General features: G+C 40.9%; 1 protein-coding gene across 8 annotated transcripts in view; it reads left to right on the plus strand.

Annotated features, from left to right (window-relative positions):
• The first annotated feature begins 1,016 nt into the window (after positions 1-1,016).
• Positions 1,017-23,654, plus strand: part of NOSTRIN (nitric oxide synthase trafficking) — a 65,792-nt gene continuing 43,154 nt past the window's right edge. For 5 of the 8 annotated variants that reach the window (XM_023623088.2, XM_023623089.2, XM_023623090.2 and 2 more), the window contains exons 1-2: positions 1,193-1,463; positions 13,355-13,440. In XM_023623088.2, the coding sequence (XP_023478856.1) occupies positions 1,437-1,463; positions 13,355-13,440 (113 nt within the window). In that variant the 5' untranslated portion in view covers positions 1,193-1,436. Of the gene's footprint in view, positions 1,464-13,354; positions 13,441-23,654 lie in introns of all 8 variants that reach the window. The other 3 variants (XM_005601564.4, XM_070241990.1, XM_014732519.3) reach the window with 3 other exon arrangements.

Raw genomic sequence — 23,654 nt, forward strand, 5'->3', positions numbered from 1 at the left:
CTCCTTCATTGTCCCTCCCCACCCCCTGCCTTCATTCGTTATTTCTAAAGACTTTCAATGGAGCCTGCACACCCAGGGCAGATGAATGGAGCTTGAGCCGCCTGGGCAGCTCTGAAGTGTTCCACTGGCCTGTGCTGATGGAGCTTCTTTTGGGCTGGGAGCCTGCCCATCAGAGCAAAGCTGCCCACACAGGCCAGCAAATGGCTGTCCCAAGGCAACAGGACATTAGCTGGAAATCTAAGGATTGACAACTGGGACCACAGGTGCAGAAAAAGCAATAAAGATAAGTTGCTGGTGCTGGCCCAATCATGTAGTGGTTAAGTTTGCACGTTCCATTTCAGCGGTCCAAGGTTTGGGGGTTCGGATCCCAGGCACAGACCTATACACTGCTCATCAAACCTTACTGTGGTGGCGTCCCACATACAAAATAGAATAAGATTGGCACAGATGTTAGCTCAGTGACAGTCTTCCTCAAGCAAAAATAGGAAGATTGGCAACAGATGTTAGCTCAGGGCCAATCCTCCTCACCCAAAAAAAAAAAAGAAAAGAGAAAGAAAAAGAAAAAATAAGCTGATGGCTTATTTCTACCTCTGTTTATCCTTTTCAGTGATTAAAAAAAAAAGAGGCCAAAAGTAGAAAAATTCTTCCTAACTTGGTAGCTTATCTCTTGGTCCTGTTGGGCTGGGAGTGAGGGTGGGCTTGAGTTAGGTCCTGAGAGGTAGTTAATGTTATGTCCTGCTCCCTGAGAGCTCCCAGGAAAATGTTCCCTGGACATTTTCCACTATAGTTATATGGGTGTGGTCCTAATTGCTTGGTAGCTTGCCCTGGGGTGATTTAGGGCAGGGGGACTGTTGACTTGGTGTGTAAAAGTTAGATAAAGAAGGTGGTTGGGGTCTGGGCTCTGGATTGCTTGTTTTGCATATGAAAGTCGTGCTCACAGGCAAGTTGTTTGCTTTCTCTAGGAGTTAGCTAACACTGGAGAGGGCAGACCCTCCTCCCCAAGTCCAAAAGGCCCCGACATGGCAAAGCACCATGAAATACAGAAAACAAAAAATATGATTATACAGTGAGTTAAGAGAATATGCATCCGTCTCTTATCAGGCCTGAGTGACTGAATTATCAGGGACACTATGGCCTCGGGGCCTTCTCAAGGCCACACAGGCAGTTTAGGACTCAGTATTCTGCCCTCTGAGGATTCACAGAAGGCATTCTCACCATCTCACCCCAGCTCTCTTGACCCAGAGCAGTGCTTGGCTTTTTCAGGAAACAAACGGGATGAAAGTCCAGGGCTGGGACTTCCTCCTCGGGGTGTTTGACAAGGACTGACGTACTCTAGGCCCTTTGAATCCCGGAAGTCCCGGACACACCCAACCTTGATTGCAGCATTCCGAATGCTGGAGAGTAGGTAAAACGACAGAAGCAGAAAACATTTCAACATGAGGGACCCACTGACAGATTGTTCGGTGAGTAGCTCAGTGTGGTTTGCGTGCCTGTGTGTGAAAGGGTGGCTGAGGGGTAGAAATATGTACTACCGGATTTTAACTTAAGAAATTTGAGACGCTCAGAAGCCAAACATGTTTAGATATTGGCTGTTGTACAGAAGTCTGCGGTTTTCTTTTGGTTCAATTTAAAACAGAGCCTTTCTAACAAATGACGGGAGGTAATTGTCATCTTTTATTCTCATATTCTTGGGAAAACTTTGAGTGGGTATAGCACCATATTTGCATGCAGATGGTGACTGTTTGGAAAACATTCTTAAAACATACACCTATGGAGCCAACATCATGTGTAGAGTGGATACACAAACACATAGAGCGTCTGTAGCCAATTTCGGGCTCTGAGAAGGAAATTAGGGTGGAAGGTTTTTGCATATTTTCCCATATCATTTAAAGTCAAGAATTGCAAGTCCTGTAGGAGGAAGGACAGATCCTCGCTCTGTCTGGCCCGTGGTGGTTGTCAGACAGGTTACCAGCATGTTTGTTTCAGTCCAGGGAGTGTTACCAAAAGTAGAAGATTGGTCAAAATTCCAAAGACATCGTGAGGTCATTAGCAGCAATAGCAGAGATGTAATTTAGGAACTGAGGAACAATTCAAATAAAGAGGGGAGGAAATAAAGTAATCAAGGGTGGTCAGAGTGTTATCCAAATAAATGATGCCAAAAAGTTAAAATTGGTAACATCAGAAGCAAGGAGTTGCATTCATCCTTCAAGATTTTATTTAAAACAAAGAAACAAACAAAAAACAATGGTGGAGGTGCAGATAAACGGGGCCTGCAATAAAGTCATAAACAAAAAGGTCAACAATTATTGGTTGCATTTGTATTTGTTCGATGGATGAGAAAAGCACGGGCTTAGAGAAGAGGGCTCTGCAGTTGCTATTCCACAGAATGAGTTCGTGAATCAGACAAGCTAAATGAGATGAAGACATAATGGCCAGTAATATTAATAATAACAACGTGCTAGCAGCCTCCACCTGCTTTTACTTTTTTAAATACAAAAGTAACATATCTCATGTAAAAACAAATTCCGACAATAAGGTTATATATAGATTTTAAGAGTGAAACTTCTTCCCTTTAATTTCCTCCAACCGAATCTTCTCTCCGTTGGTAAGCACAGATAACTTTTAAAAAGTCCTTTATGGTTTATTTATTTGTTTGTTTATTTTTCACTTTTGCCTTTGCTTCCTTACTAAAATGTTAACTCCTCTCCTTTCTCACCATTCATACTTGTACGATTTTTTGCATAGGGGTGGTTCAGTGGGACATGGACAGGATAAGTGGCGGCAAAAATTTGGTACCAACAACAGGCACCAAAGAAGAAAGGCAAGACCAAGGGAAGAATGAGATAGAAGAGGGGGAAACTGAGGCCAGGTTAAGTTTAAAAAGAAAAAAAAAAAACCCACAAATGCCTAACATGCTTTTCCAAGGCTGCCTTGAGACCAGGGACCAGGAGAAACGTTTCCTTTTGAGCAGCCCCCAAGACAGGTCATCACCACATCTCTGTGTCAGCTTAATGCTCCCTCTCTAACATGCTGGAGAATTCTTTTCCCTACGCTGAATCATGGCGCCAAGGACTCTTATCCTTGTCCAAATCCTTGAAGGTCATCTCTATGCACCCAGTGCTGCCAAAAGTAGTCTGGGAGTCAAGAGGAGGCGGATATCCCTTCAGTGAGGGTTTCTAAATCTTCTCATGGCATGGAATCATTATTTATTTGCAATTGTTTCATCTTCATCAAGTATTCAAGTTGATTTCCTGATGCAGCCCTAGCTTGTGCTTGGGGAACAATGCTGTGTAAAGATGAGGCAGCAGTGTGGGAACAGAATAAAACAAGGGGATGCAAATGAATGCTTCATGAAATGCTAGGTAGTTTCATGAAGAAACCAAAAAGGTCCCACAGCTATAACCATTTGCAAAATGTCCCATTCCACGAGCCCCTAGGTTTGCACAGAACACAATTAATCATAAAGCCTTGGCTTAGCCACAATTCTTGACCTGATTTGCTCCAGTGGACCCACGTATGGAAATCAGTGTGAAAAACATGACCTCTTTATTTTCCCCAGTTTCTAACTGAAATTTAGAATTCCCTTCAATTTTGAACATAGGCAACAAACCCCAGTACTACTGCAGTGTCTGTAACTTTGTCGTCAATAAAAATCAGGTATATTTTTATATAAGATTACAGTTGTTTATAGATACCTAGAATTATTGTTTACACTCACTGTGACTTAGAAACCTGGGTAATTCTTAAGATTTATTATTTAGTATGTTAATTAAAAAGCACACATAATATCATGATTTTTTTTTAAAGATTGGCACCTGAGCTAACATCTACTGACAAGCTTTTTTTTCCTTCTTCTTCTTCTCTCAAAAGACCACCAGTACATAGTTGTATATTTTAGTTGTAGGTCCTTCTGGTTGTTCTATGTGGAACACCACCTCAGCATGGCCTGATGGGTAGTGCCATGTCTGCACCCAGGATCCAAACTGGCGAAACCCTGGGTGGCCGAAGCAGAGCGCAGAACTTAATCACTCGGCCACGGGGCCCACCTCTATGATTTTGAAATATATTTTTATAAATAGATGTTGAATAATTATACACCTTCCTTTGTGATTCTGATATTTTATTTATTTTTTTCTTATAATTTTTATTTTTTTCAGATGTAAATCATAATATATTTCGAATTCTGTGTAGATTACATCATGTTCACCACCCAAAAACTAATTATGGTCCATCCCCTCACATGTGAGCCTAATCACCCCTTTTGCCCTCCCCCCCACTTCCCCTATGGTAACCACCAATCTAACCTCCATCGCTATGTGTTTGTTTGTCATTGTTTTTATCTTCTACTTAGGAGTGAGATCATACGGTATTTTACTTTCTCCCTCTGACTTATTTCACTCAGCATAATACCCTCAAGGTCCATCCATGTTGTCACAAATGGCCAGATTTCATCATTTCTTATGGCAGCTAGTATTCCATTGTGTACATATACATTTTCTTCATCCATTCGTCCCTTGATGGGCACCTAGGTTGCTTCCAAGTCTTAGCTATTGTGTATAATGCTGCGATGAACATAGAGGTGCAAGTATCTTTATGCCTTTGCGTTTTCAAGTTTTTTGGATAAATACCCAGGAGTGGGATAGCTGGATCAAATGGTAGATCTATTCTTAATTTTCTGAGGATATTCCATACTGCTTTCCATAGTGGCTGCACCAGTTTGCACTCCCACCAGCAGTATACAAGGGTTCCCCTCTCACCACATCCTCTCCAACACATGTTGTTTCCTGTCTTGTTAGTTATAGCCAATCTGACCGGAGTGAGGTGATACCTCATTGCAGTTTTGATTTGCATTTCCCTGATAGCTAATGATGTTGAGCATCTTTTCATATGCCTGTTGGCCATCCGTATATCTTCTCTGGAGAAATCTCTGTTCAGATCTTTTGCTCATTTTTTAATTGGGTTGTTGGTTTTTTTGTTGTTGAGCTGTATGAGTTCTTTGTATATTTTGGATATTAACCCCTTATCTGATAAATGGTTTGCAAACATCTTCTCCCAATTGTTAGGTTGTCTTTTCATTTTGTTGATGGTATGCTTTGCTGTGCAGAAGCTTTTTAGTTTGATGTAGTCCCATTTGTTCATTTTTTTCTTTTGTTTCCCTTGCCCGGTCAGACATGGGACTTGAAAATATGCTGCTAAGACCGATGTCAAAGAGCGTACTGCCTATGTTTTCTTCTAGAAGTTTCATGGTTTCGGGTCTTACATTCAAGTCTTTAATCCATTTTGAGTTGCTTTTTGTGCATGATGTAAGGAAATGGTCTACTTTCATTCCTTTGCATGTGGCTGTCAAGTTTTCCCAACACCATTTATTGAAGAGACTCTCCTTTCTCCATCGTATGCTCTTGGCTCCCGTGTCGAATATTAGCTGTCCATAAATGTGTGGATTTATTTCTGGGCCCTGGATTCTGTTCCATTGATCTGTGTGTCTGTTTTTGTGCCAATACCATGCTGTTTTTGTTACTATGGCTTTGTAGTATATTTTGAAATCAGGGAGTGTGATACCTTCAGCTTTTGTTCTTTTTTCTCAGGGATCTTTTGGCTATTCAGGGTCGTTTGTTGTTCCATATGAATTTTAGGATTCTTTGTTCTATTTCTGTGAAAAATGTTGTTGGAACTTTGATAGGGATTGCATTGGATCTAGAGATTGCTTTAGGAAGTATGGGCATTTTAACAATGTTAATTCTTCCAATCCAAGAGCATGGAATATCTTTCCATTTCTTTGTGTCTTCTTCAATTTCTTTCAACAATGTTTTATAGTTTTCGGTGTACAGATCTTTCACCTCTTTGGCTAAGTTTACTCCTAGGTATTTTATTCTTTTTGTTGCAATTGTAAATGGGATTGTATTCTTAATTTCTCTTTCTGCTACTTCATTGTTAGTGTATAGAAACACAACCGATTTTTGTATGTTGATTTTGTATCCCACAACTTGACTGTATTCCTTTATTGTTTCTAAAAGTTTTTCATGGATTCTTTAGGGTTTTCTATATATAAAATCATGTCATCTGCAAAGAGTAACAGTTTCACTTCTTCGTTTCCAATGTGGATCCCTTTTATTTCTTTTTCTTGCCTGATTGCTCTGGCTAGGACTTCCAATAATATGTTAAATAACAGTGGTGACAGTGGGCATCCTTGTCTGGTTCCTGTTCTTAGAGGGATCGCTTTCAGTTTTTCTCCATTGAGAATGATATTTGCTGTGGGTTTGTCATATATGGCCTTTACTATGTTGAGGTATTTTCCTTCTATATCCATTTTATTTAGAGTTTTTATCATAAATGGATGCTGTATCTTGTCAAATGCTTTCTCTGCATCTATTGAGATGATCAAGTGATCTTTATTCTTCATTTTGTTAATGTGGTGTATTACGTTGATAGATTTGCAGATGTTGAACCATCCCTGCATCCCTGGAGTGAAACCCACTTGATCATGATGTGTGATCTTTTTAGTGTATTGTTATATGTGATTTGCTAGTATTTTGCTGAGGATTTTTGCATCGATGTTCATTAGTGATATTGGCCTGTCATTTTCTTTTTTTGTGTTGTCCTTGTCTGGTTTTGGTATCAGGATAATGTTGGCTTTGTAGAAGGAGTTAGGAAGCCTCCCCTCCTCTTCAATTTTTTTGGAAGAGTTGAGAAGAATAGGTATTAAGTCTTCTTTGAATGTTTGGTAGAATTCACCAGCGAAGCCATCTGGTCCTGGACTTTTATTTTTTTGGGAGGTTTTTGATTGCTGTTTCAATCTCCTTACTGGTGATTGGTCTATTCAAATTCTCTACTTCTTCTTGGTCCAGTTTTGGAAGGTTGTATGTTTCTAAGAATTTATCCATTTCTTCTAGATTATCCAATTTCTTGACGTATAGCTTTTCATAGTATTCTCATTATCTTTTGTATTTCTGAGGTGTCCATTGTAATTTCTCCTCTTTCATTTGTGATTTTATTTATTTGCGCCTTCTCTCTTTTTTTCTTGATGAGTCTAGCTAAGGGTTTGTCAATTTTGTGTATCTTTTCAAAGAACTAGCCCTTGGTTTCATTAGTTTTTTTCTATTTTTTTTCAGTCTCTATTTCATTTACTTTTGCTCCAATTTTTATCATTTCCTTCCTTCTGCTGATTTTGGGCTTTGTTTGTTGTTCTTTTTCTAGTCCCTTTGGATGCACTTTTAGATTGTCTATTTGGGATTTTTCTTCTTTGTTGAGGTAGGCCTGAATTGCTATAAACTTCCCTCTTAGAACCACTTTTGTTGTATCCCACAGATTTTGGCATGTCTGTTCTTTTATTTTATACATTTGAGAGTATTATTCTCAGTAAAATAGATTTTGCCAGACTAGTAAAGGGGCCCATGACACAAAAAAATTTTTAAATCTATTCTTTTAGGTTATGCTCCACTGGGCAAGATAGGCTGATGGCTGGGCCATTCAACCTCAAAGAGCTAGGTCAGCATCTATGCTCAAATTATTAGTCACCAAGGTAGCACAAAGATGGCCTAAATGCTGTGTAGGGCTTTTAACTAATCTTGAGAGTGTCAGAACTTATTTGAAGAAGGTTTTTGAAAGCTCTGTTTTTAAAAAGAAAAAGAGTTGACTCTGGGCCCTGATGCCTCCATACCTGTGAGCTTAGCTTCTAAGCCTAAAAATATGCCAGTGAAAATTACTTTCAAATCCATGTGCAATGAAATAGACAGGATCAAATTATTTCAAATGAAACAATCCAATCATTAAAAAAAAGTAGCACTTTCCTATGAATGCAATAGAAATTAAAATCAAATAACAAGTTGTAAGCAAGTTTTTGCTTTTACTGAGTCCTATAGTATCCAAGTAGGACCTGTCAAAGCGGGCCTGGGATCCACACAGTCAGCTCCTTCCCTTAAATTCATCAGCTGTTGAAACAGTGCCAGGCCGTGGGGCTGCTCCTTCAGCCTAGTTCAGATGCCAACCTGAGCTTCCCATCTCAGTGTCTTAACCTGGGTCACAGGATGTTGACTGGCACTAAAACAACAGATGCTAGTGCAATGGTCCATGGTTCCTGAAGGATTCTGGTATGCTACAGAGATGAGGAGGCAGGTTGGTTCTGGCATGGATGTCCCATGGCCCACAACATGCCCAGTGTGCATCAGTGAGATGTGTGACAAGCCATTCCATATTTTCTAGGCCTCTGTTTCTTCATCTGCAAAGTAAAAGGAGGAGGGGATAAAGTAGACCATGTTCTTTAATGTTCTATATCTCATAATCTATGACAGCCTGCCATGGAGATTCAAATATTACACAGGTGCCTAATAAACACAAGTAACCCCTTAGTTAGAGGGGCAGTGCTTTGAAATCAGTAGCACAGTGCCTGGCATGTGAAGGGCACCCAGCAAAAGCTTATTTAACTAAATGTAAGTGGAATATCATGGCTTATTTAACACTATGGGGATCATCATTCTCCCCCCAAAAAATCTTTTCATACTTCCACCTAGAATAAAAATGGATTTTTCTAGAATAACTGAATCTAACCTTCTTAATCATTCAAATCGTAGAAAGTCAGAAAGAGCATCTGGGCCAATGTTGATATAGTGCATTTTATGTTATACACAAGTCATCTGTCTAATCATTTCATGTGCCAATTGCCTAGATTACTAATTTTTTTGTGATGATAATATTAATACAACAGAATTTGTTTATAAGTGCTGACCAGAAACATTTTTCTAATAGCTGAATGGGAGATGTCTGTGTACCAGTTATCTATGTGAAGGGATTTTTAGGGGCTCAGAAAGATCCCAAATATTCCCCCACCAGCCTGAAATCACTTTATCAGGGAAAAAAACCCATAATGTTTTTTTCCAGTACTAACGACCCCAGCAAGAAACAGCATGTTAACATAAATTTATATGGAGATAAAAGATCAATAGTAGGTTCTTTCCTGGAATGAATATCCAGTAGGGTGTGGGGTATTTGAAAGCTCAATGGTTGGGGAAAGAACAACAAAAATTCCCCTTCTACATGACTTTGACCAGGGCAAACCCTTCTATACTGTTGCTAACACTTAAAGGTAACCAACGATCACTCTGAGTAAACCTAGTATGATTATACTGATTAGCCATTTAGAAACATATTTACTTCTGATGGATTTTCTAATTGCTTCGCTCGCCTAACATTTCTAATCACAGTTCTGTCCCTAACTAATGAGTTTATCTTCAGCTCTGGGCCTTAACTATCAAATGAGGGAACTGGACTTTAGTGGTTTCCAAACTGGGCTCCATGGAATCCCTTCAGAGAGGCCTCTCTGGTGGATGAGAATGGGGTAGGAAGGAGAAGTGGGATAGAAGAGAGAGAGCCAAAGCCGGGGTCAAGAGATGCCCCTCTTAATGCAGATAGTTCCAAGATTTTCTGATCACACACACACACACACACACACACACAATGGATGAGAGGGTCTCTGGGATCTGCTTTGACATTTATGCAAATCTGCTTTTCACAGCTTTTGTCTTCAAGTCTGAGTAGATAGTATAATGAAAGGTACAGAATCATTGATCCCAAAGAAGAAGTTATGCTGAAATAATGGACATAGTCTTAGCAACTCTTATTTATTCATATCACCTTTATCTCAGTCTGGATCAGGCTTTCTCAGGGAGTGCCCAGTGCATATAGGGTCAAAGGGAAAGATTCTCTCCATTGCTGTAATAAGCAAAACATCCCCCCCTTATCTGATCACGAAGTTAGCGACAATGTAACATATTGAAGAGCTTCCTGTGTGTGCCTGGGCATCCTGAAGTTTGGGGAATGGGTTTCAGGTGTATCTGAGACTCAAATCCCCCCAGCCCTCAATTTGGCAGCGTGTTGCTGAGGGGGCAGAGCTCATGGGCCAGTTCCCTCTGCCTGGGACAACTTTGTCCATTTACTACACTGTCCCAGTAGAAATGTCATTTTCTAGATGTGCTATGATGTAAGAAAAGTTAGACAGTACTAGTCTATTAAGTAACAGGAATTCATTCTTCCAAAATCTGAAACTGGCAGCCCCAGGGTCAATTGGAGCCCTAAGATGTGCTTTGTTTGAGCAGCCTCTTGCCTTAAAAAGTTGAATTTGAGTGCCTTCAGGAAAAACAGGCACTCTCCACTTTGCCACAGTCTCCCTCAACCCCCTCTAATGGCAATTGACTCTTGAATCACTGGTTTATAAACTTTCAGGGTAGTCTGGCTTCCTAGAACTGGTGCCCTGGAGGTAGTTTTTTAAAAATGTGTCTCGGAGAGTTTTGATGGTTGGATAAATTTGGGAAATGCAGCAGCCCCTGCAGCCCCAGCACATAGAAAATTCTCAACTGGCTCTGCTCATTTCCACTTTGGTTAGGGGCAAGGTTTCCCCTGCATGCTCCATCCTCACAAATGGTATCTGAGATTCCCTATTTTCTCCCCAGGACTGGTGGATGCAGACTGTCCTCCAGTGAGGACGGGGGATGGCGGGCCATCCGCCAGGACGGCTCATCTCAGAGTCTCTTCCTTCTACTCCTGGTTGTCCTGATGGGAGCTTCTTCTCGCTCCTGCTCTAAAGGCTCCAAATTCCTCCAATCCGTCTCTGCTTTGTCTTCTTCTCCCATCTCCAGCTCCTGCCTGAGAGCAGAAAAACTCATTCTGCAAGCACGAATCCAAATCTTTCTCTCTTAAACATGCTCCCCTGGTGTTTTTCTTGAATCTTTGTTTCTCTTTTGCTGTGGGCTGAAGAGAGAAGCAGACAGGACAATACATAAAAATACACAGCTTAATCGTGTGAGATATTTCTAAATAACTTGATTAAGAAAGCTACAGGACCTATAAAGAAAATCATAAAATTTTATTGAACATAAAATAAGATTTGAACAAATAAAAAGATTTACCATGTCCTTGGATGGGAAGTCTAAATACCATAAAAAAAGCCAATTTCCCCAAATTGATATATATATGTTACGCAATTCCAATTAGAATCCCAACTGGGATTTAAAAAAATTATAATTAGATAAATGTTCATATGGAAGAATAAATGCCCAAGAATAGTCAAAGAAATTACAAAAAAGAAAAAGTAGTTGTCTAAAGAGACAGCAGAAGCAAAGTGTTAATATCTCTGTAACTTAGGTAGTGAGTACATAATGGGTGTATCATTATTACTTTCTGTATCATTATTATTTTGTGAAATACAAAAACATAAAAGTGTTTCATAATTTAAAATAAAAAGTTAAGACTGTGTATGAATTAGAATTATGTTCAGCTGCATAATAAAAAAAAGAACCCAAAATAAAAATAGCTTTTAAAATCCTATTGTAGTATTTCTCTCACACATAAACCAGGTCCAAAAGCAGAGCTGAGGGTTGGTAGGGTGGTCCCCAGAGCCGTTAGGGACCCAGGCTCTTTCTGCTCCACATCTTAGCATGTGGTGTCCATCCTGAAGACCACCTATGGCATCAGCCATTATTTCTAAGTCCAAGTGTCAGGAAAGAGGGGGAAGAAATCTTCACTGAAACCCCACAGAGAACTTTCACCTACACCTCCTTGGGAAGCATTTAGTCACATGGCGACACCTGAGGAAAAGAAAGGCTGAGAAATGACTTTATTCCAGGGGCATGTGCCCTGCTAAACATTCATCTATTTTCTTCTCATGATGCCTAGGTGTGTTTTGTGGGATGTTATTTGGTATTATGGGAAGAAAATAAGAGGCTCGGGAGAATTTAGTAAAAATGTTTAGGTAACAGAGGAGTGAAAAAGAAAGCTAAACAACTTTAAAATGGTCACTAAAACTTTCCCATTGTTCCTGTAAGAGGAGGAAGGAGGGCTGACAGTGTCATGTCATTCATAGATGACAAGTTATTTTTACGGACATAAAAATGAGAAAGCTTCGTTGCCAAATAGTGATTTTAGTCTCATGACTCTCAGAGGGGAATCATGTCTTCATGACAGAGGCTACACCTGGACGACACTAGAGGTGTGTTTTGCTTGCTCTGCAGAGAGTTCAAATTTGTGAATTGTTTGCTACCATTTTTTTAAAAGTCATATTTCAGATGCAAATCCTTATTTAAGCTTTTTTGGACAAATTGGAAGATCTGGCCATCTTGAGCCACATTCTCATGGGCCAGAGCAGTGGTGGCAGCTGCCTCTCCAGCTCACTGTCCCACTGGTTGTGGGTCTATAGCCTAGGTTTGGGTCCATTCTACTCCCAAAGGGAGGGACCTGGATCAGGTCATGTCTTTAGGTCCCTTCTTCCTCTGTGGCCACAGCACCGCATACCATGTGCTACTGTGCGCACAGAAAGGTTGCCCGGCCCCTGAGGATTCATGTGTGCCAGCTGCATAATAGGCACTCAGTAAGCAACTCAGTAAGTTCTCGACTTGGTGCCCAGCTGCATGCTGGAGACATTTGAATGCTAGAAGAGGCTGGCTCCTTGTATGAACAAAGAACCACAACACGGCACTCAACGTGCGTAGAATTTTCATCCTGTGTGTAAAATCTCACTGTGAAAAATGCAATTGGCTATCGCACCTCCCACATGGAAACTATAAGAGAGTGTGTTTGCGACTGTTCCATTGCCTAATTCACCTGCTCCGTGTCAGAAAAGCTGCAGAATCAGCTCATATTTACTCCTTCCATTTGGGCACTTAAAGTTTATTGTCATCAATGTCTACCTTTACAAATATAACTTTCTGAATAATATTGTGGAGTTCTAAATCAAATGACAAGCGCTTTTGATTGGTGTTCTTGCGTCTGCAGGCCAAATTCATATATAAATAAACTTATAAAGGTTTATTTATAAATTTACAAAGGTTTGGTTCAACCAAACGTTCAACTCACTATTACAACATTCTTATTACTAGAATTAATGAGATACAGAGGGGACTAGGACACATTTTATTAACATGTTATTCACTTATGTTTTCATATGTCAACCAAGAAACACTCACTTTAATGGTTCAAGGTTTGTCACAAGGCCCAGGAATATTATTTTGGAATTTGGAAGGGAGAAACAAAATAATTACTCAGTGTCTTTCAGGATGTACATTTAACCTTCCTGAGAACAATAGGGGTGTCAGGAAGCCAGACTCTAAATGCACCCCAATGCTGAATTGTTTGCATTTGGCCTAGGAAGAAACAGATAGACCAACTCTATTTTTGAAAAGTTCTCCAGGATCTTTCACATACAGGCAGAAGAGACTTAATCTTTATTTTAAGAACTCATTCAAAAGGTATGCATACCAGCTACACGATCATTTAAAATGACAGTCATCATTATAGCAGTATTCTGAATTTATAAGAGTTCTATGTGTGGAAGTGCTCATAATCCTTCTGTGCATCTTTTCTTTTTCAGTATAACAAAGTATACAAGAACCTAAAGGAGTTTTCTCAAAATGGAGAGAATTTCTGCAAGCAGGTCACATCCGTTCTTCAGCAAAGGTACAAAATGCACGTTTGCAATAAGCAGTTCTTCCTCTTTAGCTGCAACAAGCGATACGACTGGAGGAGTGATTACAAGCTGTCCTACTTTCCAGAATGCAGTGTTATATTTTGGTACTTCAGAGATTGGTTTGAAGAATGATTCTCCTCTATTGCACATTTATCACTTGGGTTCCACAAAAATCAGGAAACAACAGGAAGTAATTCTGCTTGAAAAGGCTCTTCTGATTCCTCAGAATGAGTTTATCACCTCCTCCCGGGGCCCACCATTGTCCCTGGTGGGTATGCCCATTATTGTACTTCTCACACTGATGGCAGTTATTAGTCTATGTTTGTGTCTCCTCTATGAGAGCAGGAGCTGTGTCTTACTCATCTTTGCAAGCTGAGCTCATGGAGCCTGGCCTTTTGTCTGATGAACGAATGGATAGATGAATAAAAAGTCATCATTTTCAGTATCCTCTCTTCATACTAGATGTGATCATATGTAAAGCTGCTCACTGTCTGAAATGAGCACACTGAAATGAGTCAAGAAAGTTACAAAAATTCCTGCTTAAAATTAGAGAACTCAAGGACTGAATTGGGCCATAAAGTGTTTTTTAGGCCATTTCCCTACATCTAGACATCTCTAGAATAATCAGCTCTAAAGAGACCTTCAGAAGAGATTGTTTATTCTTTTAAGGTAACCCGTTTCAAGTTCAAAATATCGCATGTGTGCCATGAGAACAAAGACGCATGGGTTAACAGCATTCTGCCTTAGTAGGTCAAGAGTAAAGCAGACCATTAACTTTATCGGGTCCAGCGAATGAGGCCAAGGAAAGATACAAGGGAGCTCAAACAGGCTTTTATAAAGAAAATGACCAGGATTGTTAAAATGGAGTTGAAAAGAAAAAATTTTAAAATAAAAAGTTACTTCTACCTTAATAGCCAAATCGCTTTGATTCTACGAGAGGAAGAAGGAAGACCAATCTGGGAGGAGATATCTTCTATAAGAAAATAGTTTTATCAGTCAGAGAAAATTATTTAAAACAAGGCCAGTTAACTATTATACAAATCCAATTCATTACCTAGATTTGATCATCTCCCTCCTGCAGATCCAAAAGAATCTGCACACACATTAGCCATCCTTGTGACCTGGGGTGCAGTTATTTGGGGGAGTCACTGCTGTGAAACTGCCTTATTTTTTTTCCCCTTGTCCAGGTCACTCCGCATCTCCATCCTTCCACAGACATACCTAATTTATATACACTCAGAACCTTCCTTTCTTACCTGGTCTCCTGAAGTTGCTCCCTAGGGCTATCATCTGCCCCAGACCTATTCATGTGCAAAACCCTCCCGCCCATATTCTAGAGTGGCAAACCAGCTCCAATGAAGAAGAAACACTTGGGTGGCTAAAGATATCTCCCTTCAGGGTTTTACCTCCTTATGGAGCAGAAATTAGAATTTGAAAATCTGAAGAATAGTACTGGTCAGCAAAATTACATGCACAACTCTGGGATAAAAACTCATAGTATAAATACAAAAAGAGGACCTAATGTTTTACCTAGACCAAAAAATTATGCTAGATAATTAGGTGGGTGATGCAATAGATGCTTTCATGAACATTTTGTAAAGGTAACCTCATACAACTAAGTCATTTCCTCTTAACCAAGGTGCTGTTTTTGAGTTGCTTTATATTCATTCCTGATAACTGTGCACTTGGCATTTGGCACTGTCTCCTCACACTTGAGCTTTAAGCTTTCCTCCCTCTGCTCAGCTGTGTGATCATGGAGGTACGCCGAAGGATGCTCAGCTGCACGAAAAGAGTCGGTATTTTGGGAGAGCTGTTTTCTAATGGACACAGACTCTCTACTAATTGATGAATATATGGCACACTGTGTTTTTTTAAACTATATTTCTACACGTCAACTGGCAAAGACAGAGATCACTTTACTTCTCAAGATTGGGTCATTTCTTTCCCATGGGGAGTGATTCTGAAGTCACTGTCTCTTCCTCTGGTGTTTGAACTGAGTTGACATAACAACCATATCAAAAGGATGGATGGTCAGAACACAGCTGGTATTAACACTTGACTTTATTTGCCCCATTCTGTGAATTCACTAATTACTTCATTAGATATGCAAAAGATAAAAAGCTGTTTCCTAGTTTATCCAGTCATGAAAACTATCCATGACTAGTTTATCCAGTCATGAAAACTGGGTTTACTTTCCCCTTAAATGGGTGGGCTTATTACAGATGAATCGATGATACTTTCCCCTTGTATTACAAAAAATCTGGAAAGCCAGTACTCTTTAAAAGAAGCTATGCTGTTACTTAGAATTGTAGACAGGTAATGGGAAACCCCACAGGACAAGCAAAATGGTACTCTTGGAATACATACAGTGGGCATTTCCACTGAGGCATGTGACATGGAGAATCATGAAGGCAAATCCAGTGGTCAGCAAAATGAAAGATCTGGTGAGGGAGCACACGGGGCTTCTTTGAACTGTGTGCCAGCCACATAAAATAAGTTCAATGAATACTTGTAGGTTGAATTAATAAATAAATGAAAGAGAGTTAAGAGTTTATTTTCTTATTATTCACCTACATTATTAGAACAAGGTCTTTGCTGTCCTTGGATACTAACAATTCTAGACACTTTGTTTAAGAGTCCATTGGAATGTGGTTCCACTTAACAGTTTTGTATTAGCACGTGGCTATAAAAGACAGCATCACAATCAAGTTGCGGGTCCAGATAATGTTTCATTTCCAAGCTCAGCTGCCTTCTTGCATTTCTAATGGGTGGTGATAGAAAAGTGCATTTGTTACCAAAACGCCATTTTGCCTGGATGTTCTGCAATTCATGGTCATGCTTAGCTTCTTTTATCCAATTTTATCCAATTAGTTGCTTCAGTTTCCTTTTTCGTAATAGTGAACTCAGATTTAGCCAGAGACACCCAGCAGCTCCTAAGGTGCCTGATGCCAAAGTCATCAGGTTCTATTTTAGACAAGTACATATCAGACTTTAAAAGACAAAGGCTCATTCCCAGAAACTATTTCTGAGTGTGTGGTTCTCTGCACCCTCACAGCTAACGTTTAGACAGTATTTGATGGGAAAAACAATTGATCCTCTGTAAGAAAGTTTAAAAGCAGGTTTTCAAATGGCAAGTACTGCTGCTCTAGACATTAATTAATTAATTAAAAAAATAAAAAAGAAAGTATAGTTGATCATTGTTCTATCCACGATCCATTGCAGGCACTGCCGATGAAGGAATAAAAGATTGAAGTGAAATCTCTGATAATCCTCACCTTTTCTACTCTACCCATAGCCTGGGTGATCTTAACTCCCACAGCTTCAGCTCTTGTTTGCATATTGATGACTCTCACATTTATATTACTAGACAATATGTCTTATCTGTGCTTCGAACCATATATCAAAAAGTCTGTTGGACATTTCCACACAGGAGTCCCATGGAACCTCAAAGTCAACCTATTCAAAACAGAGTTTATCTACTTTTCCCCAAAGCTGGTACTCCTGGATTTTTCACCATGGTGTCCGAGACCATTGCCCACCCAATCAAGCCCAATACCTGGGAGCCACCCATGACCCCTTCTATCTCAACTTATGACCAACTGTTCATGTTTCTCTCTTCTAAACACCTCTTATATCTCTAGCTTTCTTTTCATTTCATCACTTCTGCCATTGTTCTGGCAAAAATCTCTTAACTTGTTCTTCAGTCCAGGGGCACTGCCTTGCAGCTGTGCAGTTTGTACAGTGCACAAAGCCACCTGGCTGAGGGGCTGAGTGGAGACAGAAATCCAATCCACTCTCAGCCCTTAAGTCTTGCACTGTGGCTCAGAGTTGTGTCCTTTCAGAGGATCTCCTTTTTCTAATCTAAGCAAAGTTGCCTCAACTAGCAAGCTGGGTAGGGCCTCGTCCATGTCTCTAATGCATCTTGCACTCTGTAGCTATGACCCTATTTAAGACCCCTCAGAGAGTTCCATGACTTTTAGTATAAAAGTTAGCCCTCATAGATTTTATAAAAGGACCTTTGCGATCTGGGCCATGCCTTCTATCCTGCTTGTCTCTCTCTCTCTCTCCATGATCCGTGCCCCTCATCATCCTACTGAACCACTTGTAGTCAACCCCCATGAGTCCCTGCCACCACTCCCATCCCTGCATTTGTACAGCTGTATCCTCAGCCTGGTAGACGCTTCTTCACCTTTGTTGCCAGGCTCCATTCAATGCATTCTTCAAGAATCAGTCATCCCACTCTGGTGGCCTTCCTTGACTCCAGCCCCCAGTCTCAAAAAAGTGCCCCTCAGAAATGTGTAGAACTAGAGCTTAGCTCTGCTATAGCTCTTCCTGACCTACACTGTTCTTCTCTGTTCACTCATCTGTCTCCTCCCCTGGAGGCTGAACTCCTTGAGGGTCTTTGTATCCCACGTGGCTAGCACAGACCCTGGCACAGAGCAGGCATTCAGTAGGTATTCCTTGAGTGAATGAATGATTAATGTATGAGTGGCTCTGTGCCTTCAGGCGCTCATAACTTTTAAGAAGCTCAAGTTAGGCTATTTCTGAAGAGCAATAAATGAATGTGTCAAAGAAATTTGCTTACATAGTATGTAGCATATTATTTTGAATAAAAATTAGAAAAGAATAATAACATCACAGAAGAGACCATTTATCCAGCACAATCTATAGATCAGGCACTGCATTAGCTGTGTCTTATACTTGGTCTCTTTTACTTTAATTCTCACAACCCGAGGGTATAAATGTACTCTCATCCATCCCTAGTTTACAGATAGGGATATGGAAAAGATGATACATTTTGATTTCTACCCAGCCCAACCCAGGCTTGTTGTGAGGGCATGTTCCAAGTAGGCAGGAGGTTTGGGGCACTGCTGTGTGAGCCCCAACATGCTCAGGTGGTTCTGGTCCAGCTCCCTTCACAGTCTTGGGGTCCTCTATGAGAAGAGACATCAGTGGTCATCAAGTCCACTGGCTTTCAAACCTGGTATCACAGAGGTCTATGGGGAGTCCTGAGTGATCACTTCAGGGGCTGGGGAGGTTAGGCGGGCAGGGCTCTGCTCCCTCTTCATTCCATTTCCCACCGAATCAGAACAACTTCGCTAGTATTTATATGAGGGAGTGGGATTCTGTATAAAATTTTGTTTCCCAGCTAAAAAGTTTTGAAAACCACCTCTCTCATCCATTTTACCTGGCTTCCCCCACCCACATAAACTCACTCAGTTCAGGAATTAACAGACAAAGAGGATCTGAAGAGCTACAACTCACATAGCTATGGGTTCCCTGGGCCAGGAGTGAGCAGTGACCCAGAGGGACTCTCAGACTGGAAACTCAAGAAGGTGTCACGAGGTCTCATCCTCCCATTCCACTCTCTCATGCTGTTCTCAGGAGCCAGAATTAAGGCAACCAATAACATTGAAGTGGGTGTTGTGGGCTAGCCAGAGAACCCAGCATCTCGAATAGCAGAGCTTCTGTGTAAAAATGTCTTTCAAATTGCTAATAACTAATTTTGAAATACAGCCTATTTGTAAGACGAACTTGTCACTGCCTTTCAAAAGAAACTGATAAAGCTTGGGTGGGAAATGTCAGCTGTTGTCAAACCAGAAGATGTTGCTGGTGGAAAGTAGGAAGCGAGATGGAGGTGATATTGTGAACAAAGATTTTCAAATTACTGAAATTCCTTCTTAATTCCTAACGAAGGGAGGGCTCTGTTACCTGCAGTTTTCAAGCCTGAGAGAGTCTTAGTTCAATTTTAATTAATTCCTCGTAGACACAGGGGACAGCTACAATTTTTGTTTTCTACTACTTTTTATCATCTCAATTTTATGAGAGCAGGGTACTCTAAAATTGCTTACATGATCACTTATATTCTTACAGTTTAATTTGTGCTCTATCTAAAATATTGAATCTGATACCACATATTGTCCATCTTTCCTTTCTTTCAAAAGTGTAATTTATTTTAACGTCTAAGACAAATGTTGGTCTTTGACTTATTGGTTGGTCTTCATTATTACTAATGAAAATTTATTGACCTGCCTCCACACACTGAGAGGAAATTGGAATATAAATAGATTAAGAGTCATTTGCATGCCATTTCCCTAGTCCAGGATCTTTAAAACTCACTGTTATATTCTGAGATTGAGTTACCCATCAAAATATATATATGTCATCAATTTCACACGTGCCAAGACAATTGCTTAGAGAAGGAATGTCAGCTCCTATTAGAGGAGGTAGCTATAGGGCTGGAACATTAAGCATAATGCTCCTACAAGCTTATTTCTGATTATTTTAATGAGGGAATGAAAATACATGTCTCAGTTTGAGATTAGCTCTGCCTCTCTTGACTCTCTTTGCATGTAGAAACCATGATAAAGCAGCTCGCTTCAAAGGACTGAGAAGAAACTGATGTCCAGGCGGGTGTGCATTGCCACTTCTGCCTTGGGAAAATGCCAAGGTCATTTCATTTCTATTTAGCGGGAATTCTGCAAGTACACATATGCTGCTTTATTCGACCATAAGCATGGATGAACCACATTGCAGTGTTTGTTCCAATTTACAAACATTCTGACTTACAAAAGTGACAGCTCTCTCCACACTTGCCAGTTGGAACACGGCTTCTTAGAGCAATTTTCTCTGGGGAGGAATTTACCTGTTAACCTCTGTTAAGGTAAAGGCCATTCAGAGCTTTTCAGTCATATGCAGTCTTTCCAGAAAGGAAGCCCGGCAGCAGTGTTCCACTCCCTGCGGATCCACACCCATCCTCCCAACCCTATTTCATTTCATTTCCTTTTGACTTGCAGAGTAATCTGCTGAGGATTTCAAAATGGTCATTAGGATTTAAAATGCAAAAGGAGATGATTGCAACCTGCTTTGCTTGGTTGATTTGAATGTCGGTTTTAAAACCCTTTAGGGTCGCCAAGATATTGAAGGCAGAGAGACGAAGGATATAGTAGTCCTGTTCAGTGAGTCTGTGTCCAACTCAGCCAGCCTCACAGCGCTACCTGGGTGACGTTTGATATCAGACGCCCCTCCTTTCCCGCTTTCCAGGCCCTTAACACCTGCCCCTCCCCACGCGGGAAACCACCTTACGACTGCACAGATGCTTTTGGAAGAGGCCCCAGGGGGCTCATTCTGTCTGTGCTGAGGCTGCTGTGGATTGCATTTCTAGCTGCTAAGCTGCCAGGAGCTGTGGGGATTCAGAACACCGCAATTAAGGGCGAAGTGAGAGGTGGTGTTAATTTTAAAAAGTACTTAGCTTTGACTTCGCCTGCAGTTCTGTCTCCAGCCTCTTCCCTACAATTTCAGAGGCAGGAGGGTGGAGTGGCTAGACAGGTAGGCTACCTGGGCTTGAATCCCAGCTCTGTCACCTTCACGCAAGACCTCAGGCAAGTTACTGACTAAACTCTCTGCCTTGCTGTTCCCCTCCATGAAACGGGTAGAGTAAGTGAGCCTACCTGATGGGCGTTATTGCAGATTAGATGATGAAATATCCCAAGAACACCTAGAATGGTGACTGGCATGTTGTAAATGCCCAATACATGTTGGATGTCACTATTTTGTGTATAGGCAGAACACAGGTCAAGCATCAGCAACATGTTACAAAGGTGATGGCAACACATTTGTCAGGAGTGCACTATTGGGACACAAACGCAATGTGCAGGATTACAGGAATTTTTAAGCTATGCACCAACCTGCTAAACTATAGGTCTGCCCTGCTGCAGATTTCTAAGATAATTGTATGCAAAGAGAAGTCTTCCAAAACAAGACATGCTGTGTGGGAATTGCATCTCTTTAGGCTGGTTTCCTACCCTGCTCAAGAGAAAGCCAGCAGAGCTACGGGGGTTCAAGAATGAAGAATGCTAGGCTCAAAACAGAAGGTCGATTGCTTCAAAGCCCCAGGACTCTTTCCCTTTCTGGCCACTAAAGCCCAATTTATTTTCTTCCTCCGGTGACTCCGGTTAAGTTAACGGTTTAAAAGAAAGAAACACTTCCTTCTGGTAGTTATCTTGTTTGTTTCTGCTTAGCCTCTGAGACGGGCTGCAAGGACGCTCTAAAAGTGAAACTGAACTCTGAGGAAGAGGCTGTGCCTGACAGCATTACCTTTCCCGTTAGGAGCCATTCGGGATAGTTCTGGAGCTGACAGATGAGCAAACTGGATTCTTTTCCATCACATCTCCCCACCTCTGTATAGTTGGGGTGTTCTGAATGTTTAGTGATCCTTTTGGATCCATAATAACAATCACATTTAAAAAATTAATATTTATTAAGAACTTGTTTGGTGCCCAGCACTGAGCTGAGCACTGTAAATCCTTCATCATATTTAATGCTCTATGAGCTCCTTCCGAAAAAGAATGGAGTGCTGGGAAGGGAAGTCCTACAAGCCCTCTGGTCAGCACTGGACCAGGAAAGGGTCTATGTGTCCAGCTATTCCATGTGTTAGAAAGCAGTGCATGCTGACCTCAGAGTTGAGCACAGCTCACACTTGTGGGAACACATTTAAATAGTTCTGCAGTTCAAAAGTCGTGAAGCAAGAACAGACTTGTAGAGGAGACCACTTAAAACTTCTAACCAAGATCTGATGGGAAGTCCATGCATTCATTTGTTCATTCAAGACATACACACCAAGTGCCTATTACATGCCACTCCCTGTTCTATGCCTAGAAACATAGCCGTGAGCAAAACCAATTCTCAACTCTCCTGGAGCCTTCATTCTAGGGGTGTTCATAGAAGCACACTAAAAATTTATGTGATATAAGATAGTGATAAATGCTAGGACATAAAGTGTGAGGGGAGAGTGACAAGGATGCTGTTTTAGATGGGATAGCCTCTGAAGTGGTGATGTTTGAACAAGACTTGTCGGGATTGACATGAAGGAGAATGCCATGTGGTTATGTAGCAGAAGGACTACCTGGATGAAGTTGCAGCAAGTGCAAAGGCCCTGAGGCAGGATGACATTTGGCCACTAAGGAGGAGTATAGTGAACAGGGGGATGATTGCTGGGAGGGGAAATCAGAGAGGGAGCCAAGGGTCAGATCATGCAGATCAATAGCAATCGTTTCAGTCTTGGAGGCCCTACTTGGCTTGGGTCACTACTACATTTTAGTCATCATAAAACCCCTTGAAGTAGCTCTGACTACTTCCTCTTAATATTGCCTAAATCCACCCCAATGAATGGCCGAGGTCTCCTGGGATTCTAGAGCATCCATGTTAATCAATGGCAATGGTCTGTCCCAGCTTGCTGCTGACCAGCACTTTCTCTCTCCATCAATCAGAACATGTTTTTAGAACAAAGAAATCCATTTTTTTAAAAAGATTTTATTTTTCCTTTTTCTCCCAAAGCCCCCCGGTATGTAGTTGTGGATCCTTCTAGTTGTGGCATGTGGGATGCTGCCTCAGCATGGCTTGATGAGCTGTGCCATGTCCTCACCCAGGATTCCAGCTGGTGAAATCCCGGGCTGCCGAAGTGGAGGGCATGAACTCAACCACTCGGCTGGAAGGCCAGCCCCAGAAACCCATTTTTAAATGCAATGAGATACTTATTTACGAGTCTCATTATTTTTTTTTTCAGACTTTCTTCTAGAAGTTTTATTATTTTTTTAAATTTTTTTATTGCAGTAATTGTATTATGACATTATATAGCTTTCAGATGTACATTGCAGTATATTTCAAATTCTGTGTAGATTACATCGTGTTCACCATCCAAACACCAATTATAGTCCATCACATCACATGTGAGCCAAATCCTGCCCTTTGCCCTCTCCCCTCTCCCCTTCCCCTATGGTAACCACCAATCCATTCTCTGTTGCTATGTGTTTGTTTGTCCTTGTTTTTATCTTCTACTTAGGAGTGAGATCATACGGTATTTTACTTTCTCCCTCTGACTTATTTCACTCAGCATAATACCCTCAAGTTTCATCCGTGTTGTCACAAATGGCTAGATTTCATCATTTCTTATGGCTGGCTAGTATTCCATTGTGTCTATATACCACATCTTCTTTATGCATTCGTCCCTTGATGGGCAACTAGGTTGCTTCCAAGTCTTTGCTCTTGTGAATAATGCTGCAATGAACATTGGGGTGCAAGTAGCTTTATGAATGTGCGTTTTCGAGTTCTCTGGATAAATACCCACTAGGGGGATAGCTGGATCATATGGTAGATCTATTCTTAATTTTCTGAGGATACTCCATACTACTTTCCATAGTGGCTG

The sequence above is a fragment of the Equus caballus genome, chromosome 18, assembly GCF_041296265.1.
Source record: "Equus caballus isolate H_3958 breed thoroughbred chromosome 18, TB-T2T, whole genome shotgun sequence".
NCBI lineage: Eukaryota > Metazoa > Chordata > Mammalia > Perissodactyla > Equidae > Equus > Equus caballus.